This window comes from Oryzias latipes, chromosome 17, assembly GCF_053564925.1.
Source record: "Oryzias latipes strain Hd-rR chromosome 17, Olatipes_Hd-rR_3.1".
NCBI classification, from domain to species: Eukaryota; Metazoa; Chordata; class Actinopteri; order Beloniformes; family Adrianichthyidae; genus Oryzias; species Oryzias latipes.
In genome coordinates, this window is record NC_136253.1 from 33,091,536 (window position 1) to 33,109,893 (window position 18,358).

Sequence of the window (18,358 nt, forward strand, 5' to 3'; positions counted from 1 at the left end):
CACACGTAGGTCACGCACAAAGCTGGCTCACAGGATGGACTATCAAATGTCTGACAAGGCTGCATTTCCAGATGGGTTTTTATCCGCCAAGGTTTACACTCTTTTCCAGAAAAAGACACAAATGTGGACAGAAAGCAGTTGAACTTTGGTTTTCTGACCTTTAGATTGAGCATTAACCAAACTGCATTCACACATGGGGAACTTCCTGTTCTTTGTTTTTAGTGTTGTTTGTTTGTAGGGCAACAATCGTGTCCAAAAGGCAGATTTACATGCAATTTGTATATATATATATTTTTCCTTTTATTTGCCTATTTGATGCAAATACACGTCAAACCCCTGCTGCTCCAAACATACCTCACATTAGCATCTACGTGAAAGAAAAAAAACAAGAGAAAACTCAATAAATTTAGGTATAAAGGAGTTAATATCATTAAGGCAGTTAAAAATATTGAATCATTTATATAAAGTCCAACTGCATTTACAAAAGTATCATCAAAATGTCCTTTTTTGTATTTCTCTTGTACACAAACTGCCTTAAGTTAGTTTTTATTGCAATTAATAACAATTTTATTGATAAAATCAAACTTTTAGGATCTCTTTCAATAAAGAGACTAATATGGAAAGTGAAAATAAATCATTATTTTAACCAAATTGAAAATCATAAATGTCTTCAAAATTGAATTATTAGTATGATCCTCAGCTCTAAATACCATAAAGGGCATTGGAAATAAGAACACGAGGCTACATGACTTAGAATTTGTTTAATTGTTTAATGAATACAGCATATTACACATAGGTCAGTAATGTAAATATACTCGTCCTACCATAGAGATTGTTTTGAAATTTAAAATCTTATTGCTGCACCTTTCCAATGATGTGCATCTTTTTATTTTTTAAGGTGATGCAGAAAAAGGAGAAGCTGAATCCCATGAGACAAACATGTCTTTTGTGCTACAGATTACAAAGTCATGTTGAGGTTCAGGACATGAGGACCAGACTCATGCTGCCTAATGGACACTCCGCTCATCAAGCACTTAAGTCCCACCAAGAAGACAAAAAGCGGATGTGGAAACCTCTCATTAACCAAAGTCTGAGCGTCCCTCACGTCTGCCTCAACTCATTCCTTGATCACTTTAGGCAAAAATGAAGGAAATGACATTTTGTTTCACTAATGAGCGGTAAAATAGCATTTTAAACAGCTAAAGTGCACACTTTCTCCTCTTGTTTGCCGACATTTTCACCAAAAACCCTGGTCGGTCTTTATTGTTGCCTTTCAGATACTTCCTTCACACGGATGCCACGTCAGCGCTTTGCATAAAAAAAGAGGACGCAACAACTCAAATAGTGCAGTTTTACATTCCTTGTCACAAAGAAATGTCTCGTCATCCACCGTTAGGTAAAAGTGAAAAATAAAAAGGTTTGTGAAGAATGAAGACACATAAACTAATTTGCTTTCTTGGTGAGGAGATGACGCCTTCGTTGTGTTAAATGTGAAGCTACAGCCAGCTAACATGCAGTGTCTGTCAGGCCTGATGAACGCTCTCAGAAGAAGAAGAACTCTCTAAATAGTACGTTTTGGAGAAGACAAGAAAGTTCAGTCAGGTCAGAAAGAAGAAAGTAAAGCAGGTGACTGCTTTCCCTTTCTTCCACACCTGAGGGTGGGCGGAGCTGAGCAGCTGCTGGCAGTAACCTCAAATGTAACAGCAAGTAGGAGTCAAAAAGGTCATCACACGGTGAGTTATCAGGTAAATAAATACGTTGTAATGTGTAAACAATGTGATTACACTGAACAGACAGAGGAAGACACAAACTAGGAGAGTCTCTGACACCAACAGCGAGGCTGAAAATGATAAAAGAAAGAAACTCCCTGAGGGCTAAAATCAGCAGGATGTTTCAGAAAGAACCAGCACATCCTCGTGTGTTGACTTGAGCTAAAAATGATTGCAAAACAGGACACTGTTGTTCATCTCTTTTTCACATCGTAGCTTCATTTGGTCCTAAGCCATTTGTACATTGCGTGTATTTTCCACGTCACAAATCCGATCTTTTTCCTACGGCATTTTTTTTTGTCTGCTCCTGATTCACAATTAGTTGAATAAATAAATACTCAGAAATGCAATGTGTAGGTCACATTTCTTTATATATGCCCTCCATCAGAAAAATGCCACAAGATGTTAAAAAGACCAAAAATACTTTTTTTCGCTGGAGTTTCATTATCATATGTTTGTCAGTCCTTTTGTTTCTCCAGGGGTTTTGTCAAGATAAAACTTAATCTGATGTTCAAGTTTCTGACATAAAGCCTAGTTTCCTATATTTGGGTCCTGCACCACCAATTCCACACAAAAACGACAAATTCAACACAACATATGTTCAATGAGTCTAAAAGGAGAAAGGATGCACCTTTTGCTTATTGTAGAGGAAATGGACACAAAAAGAATGGATGGATCTCAATTAATACAAAAAAAACAACCAATGAAAAGCTAGAAGTCACTATTCCATCTACAATCTTGATTTAATTAGAGGTCCAGTATTAATATCAGGTATGCAGACCTGCTCCAACCCAGGGATATTTTTAAACTGAATGAGACCTACTTTGCTTTCCTCTCTGGGTTCAGGAAAAATGAAGGTCTATGAGCTTGTGCACGATGGAACGGACCACACATACAGAACCACTGCAATGAAAATGGTGTTTTTAACATGTACCTGTGGCATTTTCTCTGATGATTGGGGGACATGTATAAAGAAGATTCCGCTTAAAATTGCATTTCTGAGTATTTCTTTATTCAAATCACCATGAATCAGGAAAAGAAAAAACACGCTGGGCGGGCCACAACCCGGTCTGAGCCAGCATCCGGCTCCAAACTGTTTCTAAAAAACTCCTGCCACTCTGCGGAAACTGTCATAGAAAACAACGCAGTTTTTCTATTTGGCCTAAAAACAGCATCAGAGTGGGAGTCCTTCAGCAGACTTTGCTCTGAAGTTCTAATCCGGTTCTTTCTAAGGTTTGATCTGTGCATGTTTTGTTTTTTTGTAAGACTAAAAAGGGGGAAAACCAACATGCGCTCCAGCAAACTAACAGTCTAGATGTGTCATGCTTAGAGTCACATGGTCTTTTTTACTTCCTGCAGTAGTGTTTTTTCTGTTTTGACTGTAATAATGTCTGTCAGTGGAATTAAATACACAAAGTCATAATGTGCCACTTTATAATGCAGAAATGACAAGGAATTGTGGGTAGATTGGCGTCCTTTTCCTACACATGGAGTTGATCCAAAGTTAAGGTGATGTCAAAGAGAGCTTTGGACCCATGCTCTTTGAAATCTAGTAACCTAAAGCAGACCTCATGGTGGCTGTAACTCAGATGTTTCCAGGTCTTTTTGTGGTCCAAACAAAAGAAAAGCAAAAAAAACCAAAAACAATAATTTCCATAGAGAAAAAGCGATAAAGTTTGGAATGAAGAAATATCCTAATGTGGAGAGACGATGAGCAGAATTTGATGGAGCAGAAGTTGGAATGAGGGAAGAGGAAAATGAAGGAACACCAAAGGCGAGTTCTTTCATCACAAGAGGTCTTTGAGTTGGTTTCCTTTTTCAAAGACCGCCTTTGCAAACTGCTTGAAGACTCGGTCCATATAAGTGCTATGGCGCGGCCACAGACCCTCCAGGAAACCAATATGGCCGCCGTGACAGGTGATGAGCAGGGCCAGGTTGGGGTTCTGCTTCACTGCCTCCACTGGAATGGCTTCAAAACAAAATGTTTACATCTTTTGTAGTAATTTTGAGGCGCAGCAATTAAACATATCAGCATACATACATGAAATATGCGGTAAAACAAAACAGACGATTCACTTGGACAAGATTGTTGTGCGTCTTCCTCACAGATGAAGATTACACAGCATTTATGACAAGTTATAAGGAGTTTTAGTAGAAACCAAGTCTGTGGATGTCTAAAATTGATTATTTGAATCTGTGTGCCCTTGATGTTTAATTTTTGTTTCTCAGGATTTTACCAATTTATCATTCTGTCCCAAAGCAAGAGCACGATTGATTTTGCAATCCTTTCTTTATTTTTCTTTGTTTCTTTCTGCGTGTTTGTGGAAATATTTCTCAAAAATTCATTAAAATCTGAATGCATCTCTAGTAAGCGGCGAAAATGAATATTGGGCACCAAAGAAACTAAACTAAAGCACATGAATCCAGGGACGTTGATGGGAAAGTCTGAAATGTTTGCAATTTTTACATTTTTCCCACAATATGGGGGGAAAATAGTTTTGATTTCTGTAAATTATTAGACATAAAATTAAAGATTGCTTGAAAGGGAGTGGAAGGAAGCGAACTTATATAATCTCACCCCTGTTCTACCGAAGCCATTTTATTACATGATTGATTGATTTATTATCTGGTTCATGACTTTTATCAGACGGAATTAAGAATCCTTAGGTATCAATAGGATCCGGAAGCTTATTTGAGCTTTCTTTTTTCCTTTTTTTCCCAGAAAGCGGAAAAAGGTAGGTATCATGGACCATCGCTGATTAGTTGATGATGTTTATCCATCATTTCAATCAAAAAGTTGTTAGGCAGGAAGCGATACTGGATACCGTCATCCAATCAGGGATGTTCCATAGTACCTACCGTTTCCGTTTTCTCATTGTGTTTCATTTTTCTAACATTTCATTTTTGTTTCTGAAAATGTGTTTAGTTTTCTAAAATGTAATGCTGTTTTTTAAACATTTGTTTTGCTCTTTTAGTTGTCGTTGTGATCTTTAAGATGTCTGTGCGTTGAGTGATTTGTTGATGTGATTTTTACTTCAATCTATGACCTCCTAACTCCTCCAGCATCATTGGGAGGCTATTCGGGGGGAAATTTTGGCTTTAAAGTTCTAATCGTTCCCCCATTGCTCGCACATATTTTGCTAGAATGTTGTAAAAAAACCAAAATAATAACAAATGAAGCTGAACAAAATGAAAATATGAAAATATTATAACACAAAACCTCTGTTGCCAAGGAAATCCAAAAGTTTACTTTGGGAGATTCTCCCAAAAATTACACGGAACTGTTCGTCACTCCCAGGCAACCGAAACATAAAAAGGTTGCTATGGAGATAAAACCAACAGTAAAGACGCCATTTTGGAAAAAGTAGTTTTTCTTTTATGGATTCTTCCTGTGCAGCTCTGATCAGGATGGCGAAGGCAGAAAAGGGAGAGGGCGTAAAGCAGCAGTGGGCCTTCTTTTATAACAATTTATCATTTTTCGATATTATTTTAAGTATACCAAACCACTTTGTGCACTTCTAACTATCTATTAAAACTATTGGTAGACTGCTAAATAAAGTTTGGTCCAGCCGACTCACCGTGCGATGGAGAAAAGACGTCATCAGCAGCGTTCAGACAGAGCATTGGCACCTGCACAGATTTCAGCTTGTGGACGGGACTGGCATCGTGGTAGTAGTCTTCGTTGGTGCGGTAGCCAAACATGATGGAGGTGAACCTCTCATCAAACTCTCGGATGGTCCGAGCCTGAAGGGAGACAAAAGAGAAAACCCCTTCTCACTTCTGCTTTTGCCTTTCGGGGTTAAAGAGCGCGATCTCCGGTAGGCAACTTTACCTTCATGACATGATCAATGTCGTAACACTTTTCAAGCACTGGTCTGTGTCTGCAGAAAAGATCAGTCATGAAACTGTTTCAGTTAACTCATTTCCTTCTAAACCCCCCTTGCAAAAGCAGTTTGTGTGCTAGCAGCAGGATGGTGGTAATCCTGCTCTGGCTGACCTGTGCACAGAGGCCTGTAGGCAGCTGGTGAGGTAGGAGTTGAAGAGGAAGCGATCCAGGGGTTTTTCCAATGAAGCTGTGCACTCAAACACATCCCAGCCCGCTGAGAAGACCACAACCCCCTGTAGGCAGGTTTCTCTGCCCTTGCGCCCCAAATAGTTGGCCAGCATCATCCTGAACGACGAGAGAGAAAGGGACAGACGGGGGAGAATCCACTTCAGACCAATCCCTCAATTGTAGGGATTAGTGTTGTGTAATAAATAAAAAAATCATTCTTTGGCATGCAACACTTAAATTTTAAGTACCTATTTTGACCTGACCGGCTTTTAGAGAAAGAGTCAATTTACTAATAAAGTCAGGTTCTATGCAAAGCCTCGGTAAGAAAGTTGGAGAAGGTGCTGAAAGCTGTAAGTACCCCCCCATGGAGACGCCAGCAGCCATGATTGGAGCAGCCGCATAGCTTCTCTGGACGTGCTCAATAACAATCTCCAGGTCCTCGGTGTTGGCTGCACAGTAGGTCCTCGGGGTCTGACAAACACGAAACCCTTCATTAGTCATCACCACAAGACTCAGGACATCTTTACGTACTCGTGTATGGACACTTAGTGGACACTTAAGTGGGCACACCTGCTCGTTTACCCACATTTCTAATCAGCCAATCACACGGCAGCAACTCAAAGCATTTAGGCTCGTAGACACGGTCAGGACGATCTGCTGCAGTTCACACTGAGCATCAGAACGGGGAACAAAGGTGATTGAAGGGACTTTGAACGTGGCAAGATTGTTGGTGCCACACGGGAAACTGTTGATCCACTGGGATTTTCACCCACAACCATCTCTAGGGTTTACAAAATGGCACGAAAAAGAAAAGAAAAAATTCAGTAAGCGGCACACTGCCAACCATGTGATACTTGCAAAGATTTAAAAACCTTTTATGTAGTTTAAAATACGTTGTTTTAACTTTTCTTTGCTCTGCACCTTTCCGAGCCTTTCTAAAAATCTGCAAAATGTATTTCTCTCAATGAGAGCTCAGATCTAGAAACAAGGAGATTATTATTAAAATAAGTCCAAATCTTTTTGCTACATACTCTTGACGAAGGAAAAACTTAATTTAAGACTCAAAGAAACTCAAATTTCACTTTAATCATTTGTTAAATTTTAATGTTATGTCAAAGTTCAAGAAATGTTGGCAAGTTAGACTGAGATTTTTTTTATTACTTTGAAAACAAAAATTGCCATCCTTGTTCTAAGAATAAGTGCTAGTTTGAGTTTTTATGATGACTTATTAAGATGGAAAAATGAAAGGATTCTCATTTTTGTTCACATTTTTGTTCTAAAATGAATCTTTTCCACTGATTACACTAGTTTTTTGTCGCTGTAAGCAAAATGAACCACAATTACTGGTAGGTTTGTAAAAACTCTAAAATATATGGAAACAATTTGCTTTGAACTAAAGCAACAGATTCTAATTATTGGGCTGAATAACATTTACTTTGAATTATTCCTTTCTAACAGTATTTTCCCTTTTTGAATGCTTGTGTGGATTTCTTATTATAAGACTTTTTGTTAAGTAAAAATGGATTAATGCATGGACATCATTTAACTACTTTCCAGTGATTTTCGTCTCGTCTTTTTCCTTTTTTGGCTACATCTTTTTGCATTGTGGTGGCTTGTCCGGCTAAAAAGAGACATCAGTGGATTTGTGTAGGGTGGAGCGGACGGGATAGGTCAGTGTGTTAGGTAGGTCAGGTGCACTGAAAGTTACTTAGACTTTTTTAGCCCTTTGGCCAAATCTTTTAATGAAATCACTCTGTGTTGCAGCTTTAAGTTTATTCTATTGTTTATTGAATTTTTAAATCTTCATTATGTTAAATAAGGGAAAAAATGAACAAAATAACTTTTTTTTTGAAGAAGAAGAAATTTGCATAAGAAGCAAAAGTCTATGAAAAGTTTTCATTTTAGATTACTGTTGTTTTTCCTTTATAAACCCATCAACGACCTAAAAAATAAAAGTCTACCAGAAACAGGACAAAGTTCTCCCACTAAAGCTTTCTCCAAAAAGCTCTTCTAAGTTTGAATTTAAGCACAAACTCGCACAAACCTTTTTTTATTGTTGCTATTTCCTCTCCAGATGTTAACGTGTTTTAGAAATATACAAATAACTCCTATGAAGGCGATAAAACGGTGTCTTGACATGAACTTGGGGGCCTTGAACACAACAGGACGTCTGAACGCACTGGCCAATCCAAACAATGGAGGACATTGGCTCCCACGGAGAACAGCCACAGATGGGCACAGGGGCTGAGCTCTCTGCTCTGACTCTGTCCACATTCTCAGCTGAAGAATGAAAGACACACAACTGCATACAAGCCTGTTCAGAGGGTTTTTTTTAAATCATAGAGCAAATGAAGCCACTGACACAAACTATCAACAAACCACCACCCACCAAGGATTGTGTCTGGTGCCCACGGTACGAAAGGTAAATTAGGGTCATACTGACAAAGGGAGTGTCTGTTCTGCAGGAGAAGACGTTCGAAGAGGCAGCTCAGTGACAACGGGCCTCCTTTGTTGGAGGGTAAAAAAAAAAAAAGGCCAAATTAAAGCCGATGTCAGAACAGTACGAGTTTGCTTTGGTCATTGTCCTGCATTAAAAATAAAAGTCTGTGCTCAAAACTGAATCCCTGTAGTGCAACAACGCCGTTCCTGCTCCCTCCACGCCGGGTTCCCCTGGACCTTCATGACACAAGTGCAGCAAAAAGCCCGAGAGAGCTTCATAACAGACATGCAGGCTTGTCTTTGTGAATTTAAAACAAAAGGGAATAGTCACAAAAATAGGGAGACTCTCAGGAATACGTCACATTCAGAAACCTTACCAGGAGTGTTTCACCAGAAACCCCTCTGTTATTGAAAACCACACACCTGAAATACACAAAACAAATACAAATATTAAATGTATAATCATTTTCATGTTCATTTCATCGGGCAACATTTAAATGAAAAATGTTGAAGAACTTTTATACATTCAAATGGAAACAATCACAGCTTTTATTTTGCTTTCTAGCTACAGTGGGATTTCAGGTTAAAATTGTAGAAAAACAATAATAAGATAAAGAAAAGCAAACTTTTTGACATAAAGGAAGGCAAAGCTCACACTCCAAAAACATTCGGCTTTAGAAATAAGCCAAAAACTCTGACCCTTATCAGATTTCTTTTTTTTTTTCAGAAAAGCAAAGAAATCTGTCAATAGGGAAAGAAAAACCCCAAGAATTCTTATTTTAAGAAAACAATTCTTGTCAATAGGACATGTTTTGCTTTTGAAAAACTTTCTTGATAAGATTATTTTTCTTGCAGGATAGACAATTTTTCTTTTTACTGTCTTACGATTCAGTTTTTTTTTTTTTTGCAACTCTTAATTTGGGCAGCTGCAGGTTTAAACGTTCGTGAAGCCATGGAGATGTAACGGTCACATGCGTTAATCCTGGAAAATGTTTGGGATTTCTCTAGCAAATGTGGGAAACTGAAGCAAACTCTCTGGAAAAAATGTCCTTTCTTTAAAAAAAAGAAAGGAAAGTAGTACTAGTAGTATTTGTCTTGGTGAGATTTCTTTAAATTGTGATGTCCTTCCCTTTTAAAAAAAAAGACTGATGTTGATAATCAGGATTAATTAATTGTCTGAAAATACGTTTTTTTTTTGCTTAATTAAAAGTTACATGTACGTCTGTTTGGTCTTATATCGGCTGCAATAAGATATTTTAAATTGCGCTTTTGATCTATTTTCAAAACGTTTCCAGTCGTTTCAACTTTGATGATGCCATTTTGAACCAAAATCCCCAAAAAACCTGTCGTTTTCGGCAGTGGTTCATTAGAAATTCACCCAAATTTTGGCACTGTTGGCACGGAGCAACTCCGCCACCACTTCCCGTCACTCATCTGTTTACGAGCTCTCCTGCTAGCTTACAGCCCCTCGCACCCCCCAACCTAATATTTCCAGTCGAACCGTTTTGATCCGGATTCCAGCTCAGACGAGTAAAACAAAAACGGATCTACTTGTATTGGAAGCATCAGAATGCAGCGGAGCAGAGCGCTTCAGGCCTCACCGAGTGTTTATCTGTGTCACAAATACATTTTTTTTCTGACAGCTATTTTTTTTGTCTGCTCCTGATGTACAATTTGAATAATAACGACCCAGAAATGCAGATTTATGCTTAATTTTCCTATTATATGTCCTTCAGAGAAATACAAGAACATGTTAAAAACAACAGAAACTAGTCCAAATTAGAAATGATTAAAAAAAATGCATGTGGCTTTAAATTAGCTAAACACACAATTATTTTAAATTAAACCATTTCGTAAATATAACAACAAAGAATCTTAAATGATGCCTGTGTGTGAGAACTCATAAAAAGTTGTAACTTCACCCTTCTATGATTTAAGCCTTATTATTATTGCTTATGATGCCCCTTTTGTCTTTATAGGAGTTCATAGAGAGACTTTTTACCTAAAAAAAATTCAAATCTCCACAAAATGTTGTCATAAATGTCAAATGTTTTCAATACAAAAAATGTAAATATCTTCAGTTGCATTTGACAAAGACGTAAACTAATGTTCAAACATCTAAAGCCAGAAGTTAATGGTTTGAAATCTCCTCCTGCCTTTCATCTCATCAATTATCCGGTGGAGTCAGACCGGCCGTTTTACCTGTGTGGCTCAGCAGTTTGGACCAGGGGGGAAGCGGTCAGCCGCGGGGTGCTCAAGCACACTTTGCAGCAGAGCATGAAGGAAGCCGGTCGGATGTAAGCTGCAAAGCTTGCACTGGGATAAGCTGTAATTAATTAAGCTACACGGACGAGGGTGAGGATTGGAAGATGCTGAGTGTGCCCGCTCCCTCGCCACGCCGTCACAAATCCGGGTGAGGGAAAGACCAACGGAACGTGTTGGAGACGGCAGGAACACGGGGGGGGGGGGGGGGGGGGACTGGCTTCCTTTGCAACACTTAAAGCTGTTGCAACTCTTGAACAAAGAGCTAAGCTGGCTGCTCTGTTACCTGAAATAACCTCATGCTTTGCACGTCATTAAAATGCACAAAAGCTCTACAGAACCCAAACATTTACATAATTACGAAGGTGTTTTGTCTTTGATGCAAGAAAATTAGTATTCTGCAAAGAAGAGAAAGTGGAACATGAGAGGGCTCACAGCCTGTGACTCAGTGCCCTGAATGTCTATTATATCCTGGACGTCAGCCAGGGTTTGCAACCAAGACCACCCACCTATAACCCAGATCGCGGCTCTGCTGAACCATGTGCAAGATGTAGGACTCTCTGCTGGTGCCGGTCAGACCCGGGAGGAGGAGGACAGTGGGCCTGGTGGCGGGATTGGGATGAGAGAGGCTCTCGTCGTTGTCAAACCAATCCACAGATATCTGCCCTCCATCTGCTGCCTTAATAAGCTCGCTGCGGAGATGAGTGGGACACAGCTCAGCGGTGTGGCTCTTTCTAAAATGGACCTACCTACATGCATTTCAGGCACTTCCTTTTTTCTAATTCAGAAAAACAGAAAAGCACCACACTGATGAGAAATATCGCAAATTCCTTTGAGGGTTCAGATTTGATGCATCGCAGATGTCTTTTTCTGTTTGACTCAGTGTCCGTGTTGAAGTAAAGACTTTGTAGCATCCATGACACCCTGAGGAATTGAACCCGTTCATCAGCTCTCTGACTTGCATCGTGGTCATCATCAGAGGAAGGGAGATTTTTAGCAGATTGTCACGATCAGTCAGACCACAAGCGTAGACGGTTCTGTCCCGGTGCCTTTTAAACCCAATCCTGCAAGCTCCAGATCGTTAGCTAGTCTGCGGCAAAGACATCAGCGTGAAATTTCAGAACCCCGTGAAATGTAAACCGAAGCAGAGACTTCAGAAAAAAGGAGGACAGCTTCTGAGAACAGGGAGTACAAAGTGGGATTGGACGTGCAACTAATCCTCTCGGACAACAAGGTGAACAGAATTTCATCCAGACAGCTTATACGGCAAAGAAGAGCGTTGTTTTTTTGTTTCTTTTTGTCTGTTTCTTTGGGTAAACCACTGGTTCACTTCATTACCCAGTGAGGTTGTCGGTGGTCAAACAGTCCCTTGAGAAAACGGGATAGGTGCAATGAAAGTGACCACCACTTTCTCCAGGACTGATCATGAGGATTTGCACAAATGTGGCTCCGCTCGCTGTGCATTATGGGAACATAAGTGTCCTTGGCAAAGGAGACCATCAACCGCAGAGTCACTGTGAAGGTCCTTGGCAAAAGCCTTCATAAAGTAATGGAAACCTGTTTTTAACCTCCGTAGGTTTTATGGAAAATAATTTATATGATAATAGTAATAATAATCCATTTTATTTAAAGCGCCTTTCATGACATCCAAGGACACTTTACAAGACAAAGGTTAAAAATAAACATTAAAAGGACAATGAAGACAAAGGAAAAATCTGTAAATACTGTGCCTTGCTACAAAACAAACTGTAATACTGGCAGTTAAAAAACTAAAAGAAAATTAAGTGAAAAGAGTTTTTTGTACTCCAAGTACATCAAATAAATGTGGAATTTCCTCTATTTGTTCCAAGAACGCTGACTAAATCATCGGCGCGTTGTGTGAAGGAAGAGCTGAACACGAGGACTTACTTTCTGTAGACGACTCCAGGTTTGGCCGTGACAAACGGCCGAAGCAGAGTCTGGATGCGGCTCTCCCAGCACCAAAAGGTCGGGTAGTACGTCTCTGACACCACCGGACATTGTTCCCGCAGAAACTGGTAGAACTTCTTACCTCCGGAGATAAGCTGAGGTTTCTGTGGGGTCAAAACTCACATCACTACTCTCAAATTGCCTTGTTTTTTTAATTTGCATGGTATTGGCTTCTTTTAGCCGATTTTCCAAATTGTCAGCTCTTTAAGGATCCATGCTGTGACAGCATTGTATATTTGAATATTTCCTATAGATATAAACTTACAAAGAGCTTCAGCTGCCTCAGTCAGTTCAGCTGGATTTCAGCTATGAAAATATATTCTTTCTAAGCCCTTTGTGGACTTTAAGCTATCCATATTTTCAAAACTTTTACAATTGCTCATTATTCTTACTTGAAAAAGCTGCGTTCATTTAAAAGTATATCTTCTCAAGAAACGCTTTGACTAAATTGACAGTTCACATTTAATAATACGCATCTAATCTGCTGCAGTTGTTTCAAAATATGTTCTTTTTTCGAGCTTCTTTGAGTTTGCAATTTACGGTAAGCCTTTTTACTTCCTGCAGACACACATCATCCGGCGTCTTTTCAGGGCTCACACTCGATTCAGACTCGACATTTTGATTTGATTGATTTCTGTTTATTTTCAAACACAAAATGAAATGGAAAGATATCAGGAAATTGTCTGAGTTCCCACTTTTAATTGTATGAAATTTATACATACTTTTTACATGTTGAGCAGATAATAATAATTACTTACAGAGACACAAAAGAGCAGTTAACAACAGACTGGAATTATTATCAATATGGAATTATTATCAGTCTATGTTCAGTTTCACAAAAATTTTGTGATTTCTTTTTGCAAAAAGAATCATACATATTTTACAACATCTTTTTTTGAATAATTAATTGTATTCATGTATAGTTGTATAAGATGTTTATAAATCCTGTATTTATCACTACATAATCAGTCCTAAGTATTGTAACTGACCATAACGTAAGGTAAAAAACATCCAGGTTAAATATTTTCTCAGTTATGATTATTTGTATTTATTATTTTGTGCACTAGTACCTCCATTATTTCAGTGAGGTATGGGGAAACACCTACGAAACATCCCACAGGCACAATAAATGTCATAAAATGAGCCATAAGAATAACTTATGAAGTGGTTATTATGAACTCAGCAGCCTTTTATTGTATAATCAAAACTAAATAAAGGTTATAGATGTAATAAAATGCATGCAAATATTTGATAAAGCTGAAAAACTTCTTCCACAGAACATACCAAAAAATGAAAAAGGAGAATATTTACTTAGAAAAAAGGGACATCTAACAACTTTGTGTAACACAAACAGTTTGCGCATTGGAGTGAGGTTGTGGAATAAAATGGAGGAAAATATCAAAATGATTACAAATTTTATCCTATTTTTAAGTACAAACTGAAAATCAGATAAATTAGAAAAGTTGAATGGGACAACATACGGACAATCATGACGTTGTAAAGTTGTTTTGATGCCTTTCTTCCTTAAATCTGTTGTGTTTATGCAAATAATCACTGTATGTTTACTATGTAATAATGTATGCACAAAATATAGGAAAATTGGGGGTGGTTATTAATGAAATCTTTATTCTACTCGGTCCTTTTTTAAAGCATTTCCTTTTTAATTAAATCATCACAGCTGCACAAAATGAGCTTTAAAGACCACAAACTTCAACATTGAACCTTATTTCCACTTAAACAGGCCAACATGAGGCTTAAAGTGATTATTTTAATATGTAAAAGTACTAAGTAGTGAGCCTGAAATGCTGACTGAATGCATGACACGGCAGCTCAGCAGCATGCATTACATAAAACCCTTGAAGCAGCATTTCTGCCTGCAAGCACTGAAGTGTTGGCCTGCTGGTGAGACCACCTCCTGCACCCAACATGACAAGATGGAAACTAAAACACTGACAGGAGGATCGACATAATAATATCAGAGATGAGGGGGGAGAGAGAGAGAGGGGGGGAGAGAAAGCGCTGAATAATGTGCAGCCTGCCGGCCGGCAGATGCAGCCTGATCTGGAGCTCGGTCAGTGAACGCATCACTGTCATCACTCACTACAGAGGACAGACCTTGAAAACTCCGGTTTTCAGTGAAGGATAGAAGAGAGAGAGAAAAGGAGCCTTTTTGTTACAATAAAAAGCAAACTTACCCTTGCAACGGAAATCAAATAGTAGCAGGTGTACGCTGCGCTAAACCCCAACACTAGTGACAGCCCCACTCCCGAGCCGAACAGCCCCACTTTCACCTGATTCTCCAAATAATGTGACAGGTCTCTGGTCAAAATGTTAAAATTAAGGTCCAGCGAGATCATTGCAAGGTCCCTGTGATCTTCTACTGCAAGGACAGCGGCCGGCTCGCCTGGATTTCTGCTGTGTCTGCCTGCCAGCCCTCTACGGACACAAGGAGGAGGGAGGTTTTTTTTTATTATTACACAGTCCACCGAGAGGGGGCGCTCGTCAGCCGGCATTCAATGGCGACCTCCTTCTTAAGGTCACTCTGAGGCCCCCTGCAGGCTGTAAGCGGCACGTGCATGTGAAGGAAAAATCTGCACATGCATGGTTTGATCACAGATACAGTAAATAAACGTCTTTTATGCAAATGGGAAAAACGTATGCCCTTTGTTTAGTATCTTTTTGATCTATTTTTCTGATTATTTGAAGTGTCTTAAACACATGTCAAACAAAAACAAGAAAACTACAGTAATTTATCAAAATATGTCAAAAACTCTTGTTAACAATTCTTATTTTAAATTGTTGTCCTTACCGGTTTTTTGTTGTATTTTATTTTATATTTATTATATATATATATTATATATTTTAAATGTTTGCTCACCCTAACTTGGTTTGTTTTTGAATAAAAAAATAAATCTACAATGCAAAATTTCAGCAGTTTAGTTCCATAAAAGATAAGTAATAAGGTAAATTATTTCCCCAGAGACAACAAACACACAAAGGGCCCAAAGCTCCAGCTTTGCACTTAAGTAATAACCAAATATTAGGAAAATACAGACAGCATGGCTGCCTCTCTTCAAGAAAATCTGACACAAACACTTAATAAAGTCGGACTAATTATAATTATTGTTGTTTCTATTATAGTTTGATTAAAATACCAATGTGGTGGCTCAAAGTAAAAGAGGTTCCAGGTTCAAATCCCACCTGGGTCCTTTTTGTGGGAGTTTGTTTGTTCTCTCTGTCATATCAATGTCATCTCAACAGCAATCTTAAAAAGAACTTTACAAAATATACCATAATGTTGTGGGAGCACTTTAAACATAAACTCATAAATCTAACAACAAAAAACTTGTCCTGTCCAACAAACTGCCTTTTCTTGTGTGACACATATTTTATTGTTACATCAGGGGGTTATGAGTCTTTAGAAACACAAGGTGCATATTTGTATAAACCCTGTTTGTAATAATTATGTTTTCATACATTTCTTTTAGGACCAGAGGGGAGAAAATAGATGAGAGTTAAAAAGAGCCACATGTAGCCTCAGGATGCAGACCCCTGGTTTAGTCGTTCACCGTAAATTTTTGTCCTCTTCATCGACTTCAGCTCGGCTTTTAACACCATCATTCCCCAGCAGCTGGTGGAGAAGCTTAGGCTACTAGGCGTGGACACGGCAACCTGCAACTGGACACTCAGCTTCCTGACAGACCGGCTGCAGACAGTCAAGATCGGCAGACACACATCCAGGCCCATCTCAGTGAGCACGGGCACACCACAGGGGTGCGTCCTGAGCCCACTGCTGTTCAGTCCAAGCCCCTTACCTCATCACCCTCTACAAGGGCACCATGGAGAACATCCTGACACAGAACTTCACATCCTGGTTTGGCAGCTACCACGTTCAGGACAAACAACAGCTCAGCAGGATTGTCAGGACAGCAAGTAAGATTGTTGGTGCCCCTCTCCCGATCCTGGAGGAGTTATTCGAGCAGCACTGCCTACGCAGAGCTACCTCCATCATCAGGGACCCCCAGCACCCCTCTCATGGACTGTTCTCCCTCATCTGGGAGGAGGTTCAGGAGCATCAGCTGCAGATCCAGCAGGAGGCTAAAAAGCTTCTTCCCACAGGCTGTGAGGCTGCGGAACGGACTGTCCTCCTCATGCATTCGTGCTCTCACAAACTGCACTCTGCAATAAGATCCAAGGATCACCCCCAACCCCCTCCACACAACCCGAAGACACAATACATGGACACAGACTCTAACAACCCCATAAACAAGACTGCTGTTAAACGCACAGTCACTTTCACACTGAATGCTGGTCTCTATTTTATTTTTTATTTTTTAATCTTATTTATTTCACTTAATTTTCTTTATTTATCTTATTTTTTATTCTTGGATTGTTATTTTATTGCTATTTTCTTTTATTATTGCTGCTTTTTTGCACTGTCATGCTAGTGAGAAACAACATCTCGCCTCACCTGTATTTCTCTGCAAAGACCATGTGTGGAATGACAAGAAACAGAATCTTGAAATCTTGATTTCCGTGCAGCTCATCCGTTTCCCTCCTGCTCCATTTCCTGTGGTTTTGGGGCTGCACTTCATTGCAGTTTCCGGGAGGAACTTCCAATTTAGGAAAAATTAAAATAACAATGAAAAAACATTAAATTACTATGTGGTTTTTAACAAATATATCTAGTTAGAAATAGAATTTTGTTCGCAAGAAACTATTTCTTTTACTGATCCTAAAACTAGAGCCATAGTTTTGTTTTGCTTTTTTGTTGTTATTATTATATATACATTTTTAACAATGAAACTAATATTTGTTTTCTATATATTATTAAAAGTACGTTATTTAAAAATAACAAATAAATAGTTCATTAGAACCTACCTTGAGCTTATACCTTTTAAGAAATGACAGATGTGGCAATATATATCACAGCAAAGTAATGTATTGTCTTTTTAATGTCTTATTTGTTTAATTTAATTTAAGTGTTTTCCTGCATAAGCCTTAAGTCTACATCATTGACGGAATTGTTTTTAAAGTGGAAAAGGATTATATACAAGTCAGGTTTTATGTTGAATACTTTATTGAAATGGCAGAGGGATGCTTTGTTACTAGAAAAAGCTTTATTACAGACTCAAGGTCCATTTTGCCACAACATACACAAAATAAATAAAAGACTTAAGGATTAAAAAATAAAACATTCATACAAGTATAAAAACAATGATCGAAAAGTACAAAAAACAATGACACAAATGTATAAAACAGTAAAATAACCAAGCACCATAAACTTCAAAAATAGTAAAATAACTACTATATAAAAAACTTAAAGTTTAAAAAAGGCGACCTCCAAATAAGGGATTGATATCTTCAAGTGCTGTACTTCACATGAGAGTTAAGATGATTTCTTTATTTTTGAAGCATTAAGACGATAAATAAAACCATGCATTGTATCGTTTTTAATAAAGCCTTAAAGGTTGAATCACATTTTTTAAAACCCTTGAAAGAAATGATCTTGCATTTAAATATGATTTAATGAGACGCAGTCCGCTGTGGCTGCGCTCCGTCTGTTTTCATGGAGTCGTGCATCTTCGTTTTTCGTCGTGCATTTCCGTAGTTAGTTGTTGCTCGTCTACGGTTTGAACGGTGATTGACTATAATGGCGACGCGTTCATACTGAGTTAAGTGTATGGAGCCGTCTCCGACCGCCAAAGGAAAATCGTCGGCTTTTTTTATTTTTCTGCGATACCGAAACGCGACGCGAAGGATGTTCAACCGAAGAAACGAGTAAACCGGGAACATTAATGAGGAGGAGCTACCTTTTTTTATGGTTAGCACTGCTATTGTTAGCAGCTTTGCTAGCTTGCTAAGT

At 38.7% G+C, this 18,358-nt stretch overlaps 2 protein-coding genes across 8 annotated transcripts in view; one reads left to right on the forward strand and one right to left on the reverse strand.

Annotated features, from left to right (window-relative positions):
- Window positions 1–3,186: 3,186 nt before the first annotated feature.
- Window positions 3,187–14,959, reverse strand: abhd3 (abhydrolase domain containing 3, phospholipase). Of its 2 annotated transcripts, XM_023965228.2 has the most exons (9): window positions 14,688–14,958; window positions 12,433–12,596; window positions 11,034–11,216; window positions 8,640–8,685; window positions 6,182–6,294; window positions 5,767–5,940; window positions 5,602–5,650; window positions 5,348–5,513; window positions 3,187–3,738 (listed from the first exon to the last, which is right to left on the reverse strand). In XM_023965228.2, exons 1-9 carry the CDS (start codon window positions 14,847–14,849, stop codon window positions 3,557–3,559), a joined length of 1,239 nt encoding a protein of 412 aa, XP_023820996.1. In that variant the 5' UTR covers window positions 14,850–14,958; the 3' UTR covers window positions 3,187–3,556. The 2 variants fall into 2 exon arrangements, with proteins under 2 accessions (XP_023820996.1, XP_023820997.1); XM_023965229.2 differs by lacking the exon at window positions 11,034–11,216 and having other exon boundaries at window positions 14,688–14,959.
- A 3,066-nt stretch (window positions 14,960–18,025) lies between these two features.
- mib1 (MIB E3 ubiquitin protein ligase 1) overlaps window positions 18,026–18,358 on the forward strand; it is a 54,778-nt gene continuing 54,445 nt past the window's right edge. For all 6 annotated transcript variants that reach the window (XM_011487021.4, XM_011487022.4, XM_020711183.3 and 3 more), the window contains exon 1: window positions 18,026–18,316. In XM_011487021.4, coding sequence (XP_011485323.1) covers window positions 18,314–18,316 — 3 coding nt within the window. In that variant the 5' untranslated portion in view covers window positions 18,026–18,313. The remainder of the gene's footprint in view (window positions 18,317–18,358) is intronic.

Bases quoted from the DNA above. Each gene is read 5' to 3' on its own strand.
- abhd3 (XM_023965228.2), bottom strand. From the start codon at position 14,849: ATGATCTCGCTGGACCTTAATTTTAACATTTTGACCAGAGACCTGTCA. The intron at 8,686-11,033 runs GTGGGTGGTCTT...TGTGTATTTCAG, and splicing joins AGCCGCGATCTGGGTTATAG to GTGTGTGGTTTTCAATAACA. The intron at 6,295-8,639 runs GTAAGGTTTCTG...CGTGTTTGTCAG, and splicing joins TTTCTGGTGAAACACTCCTG to ACCCCGAGGACCTACTGTGC.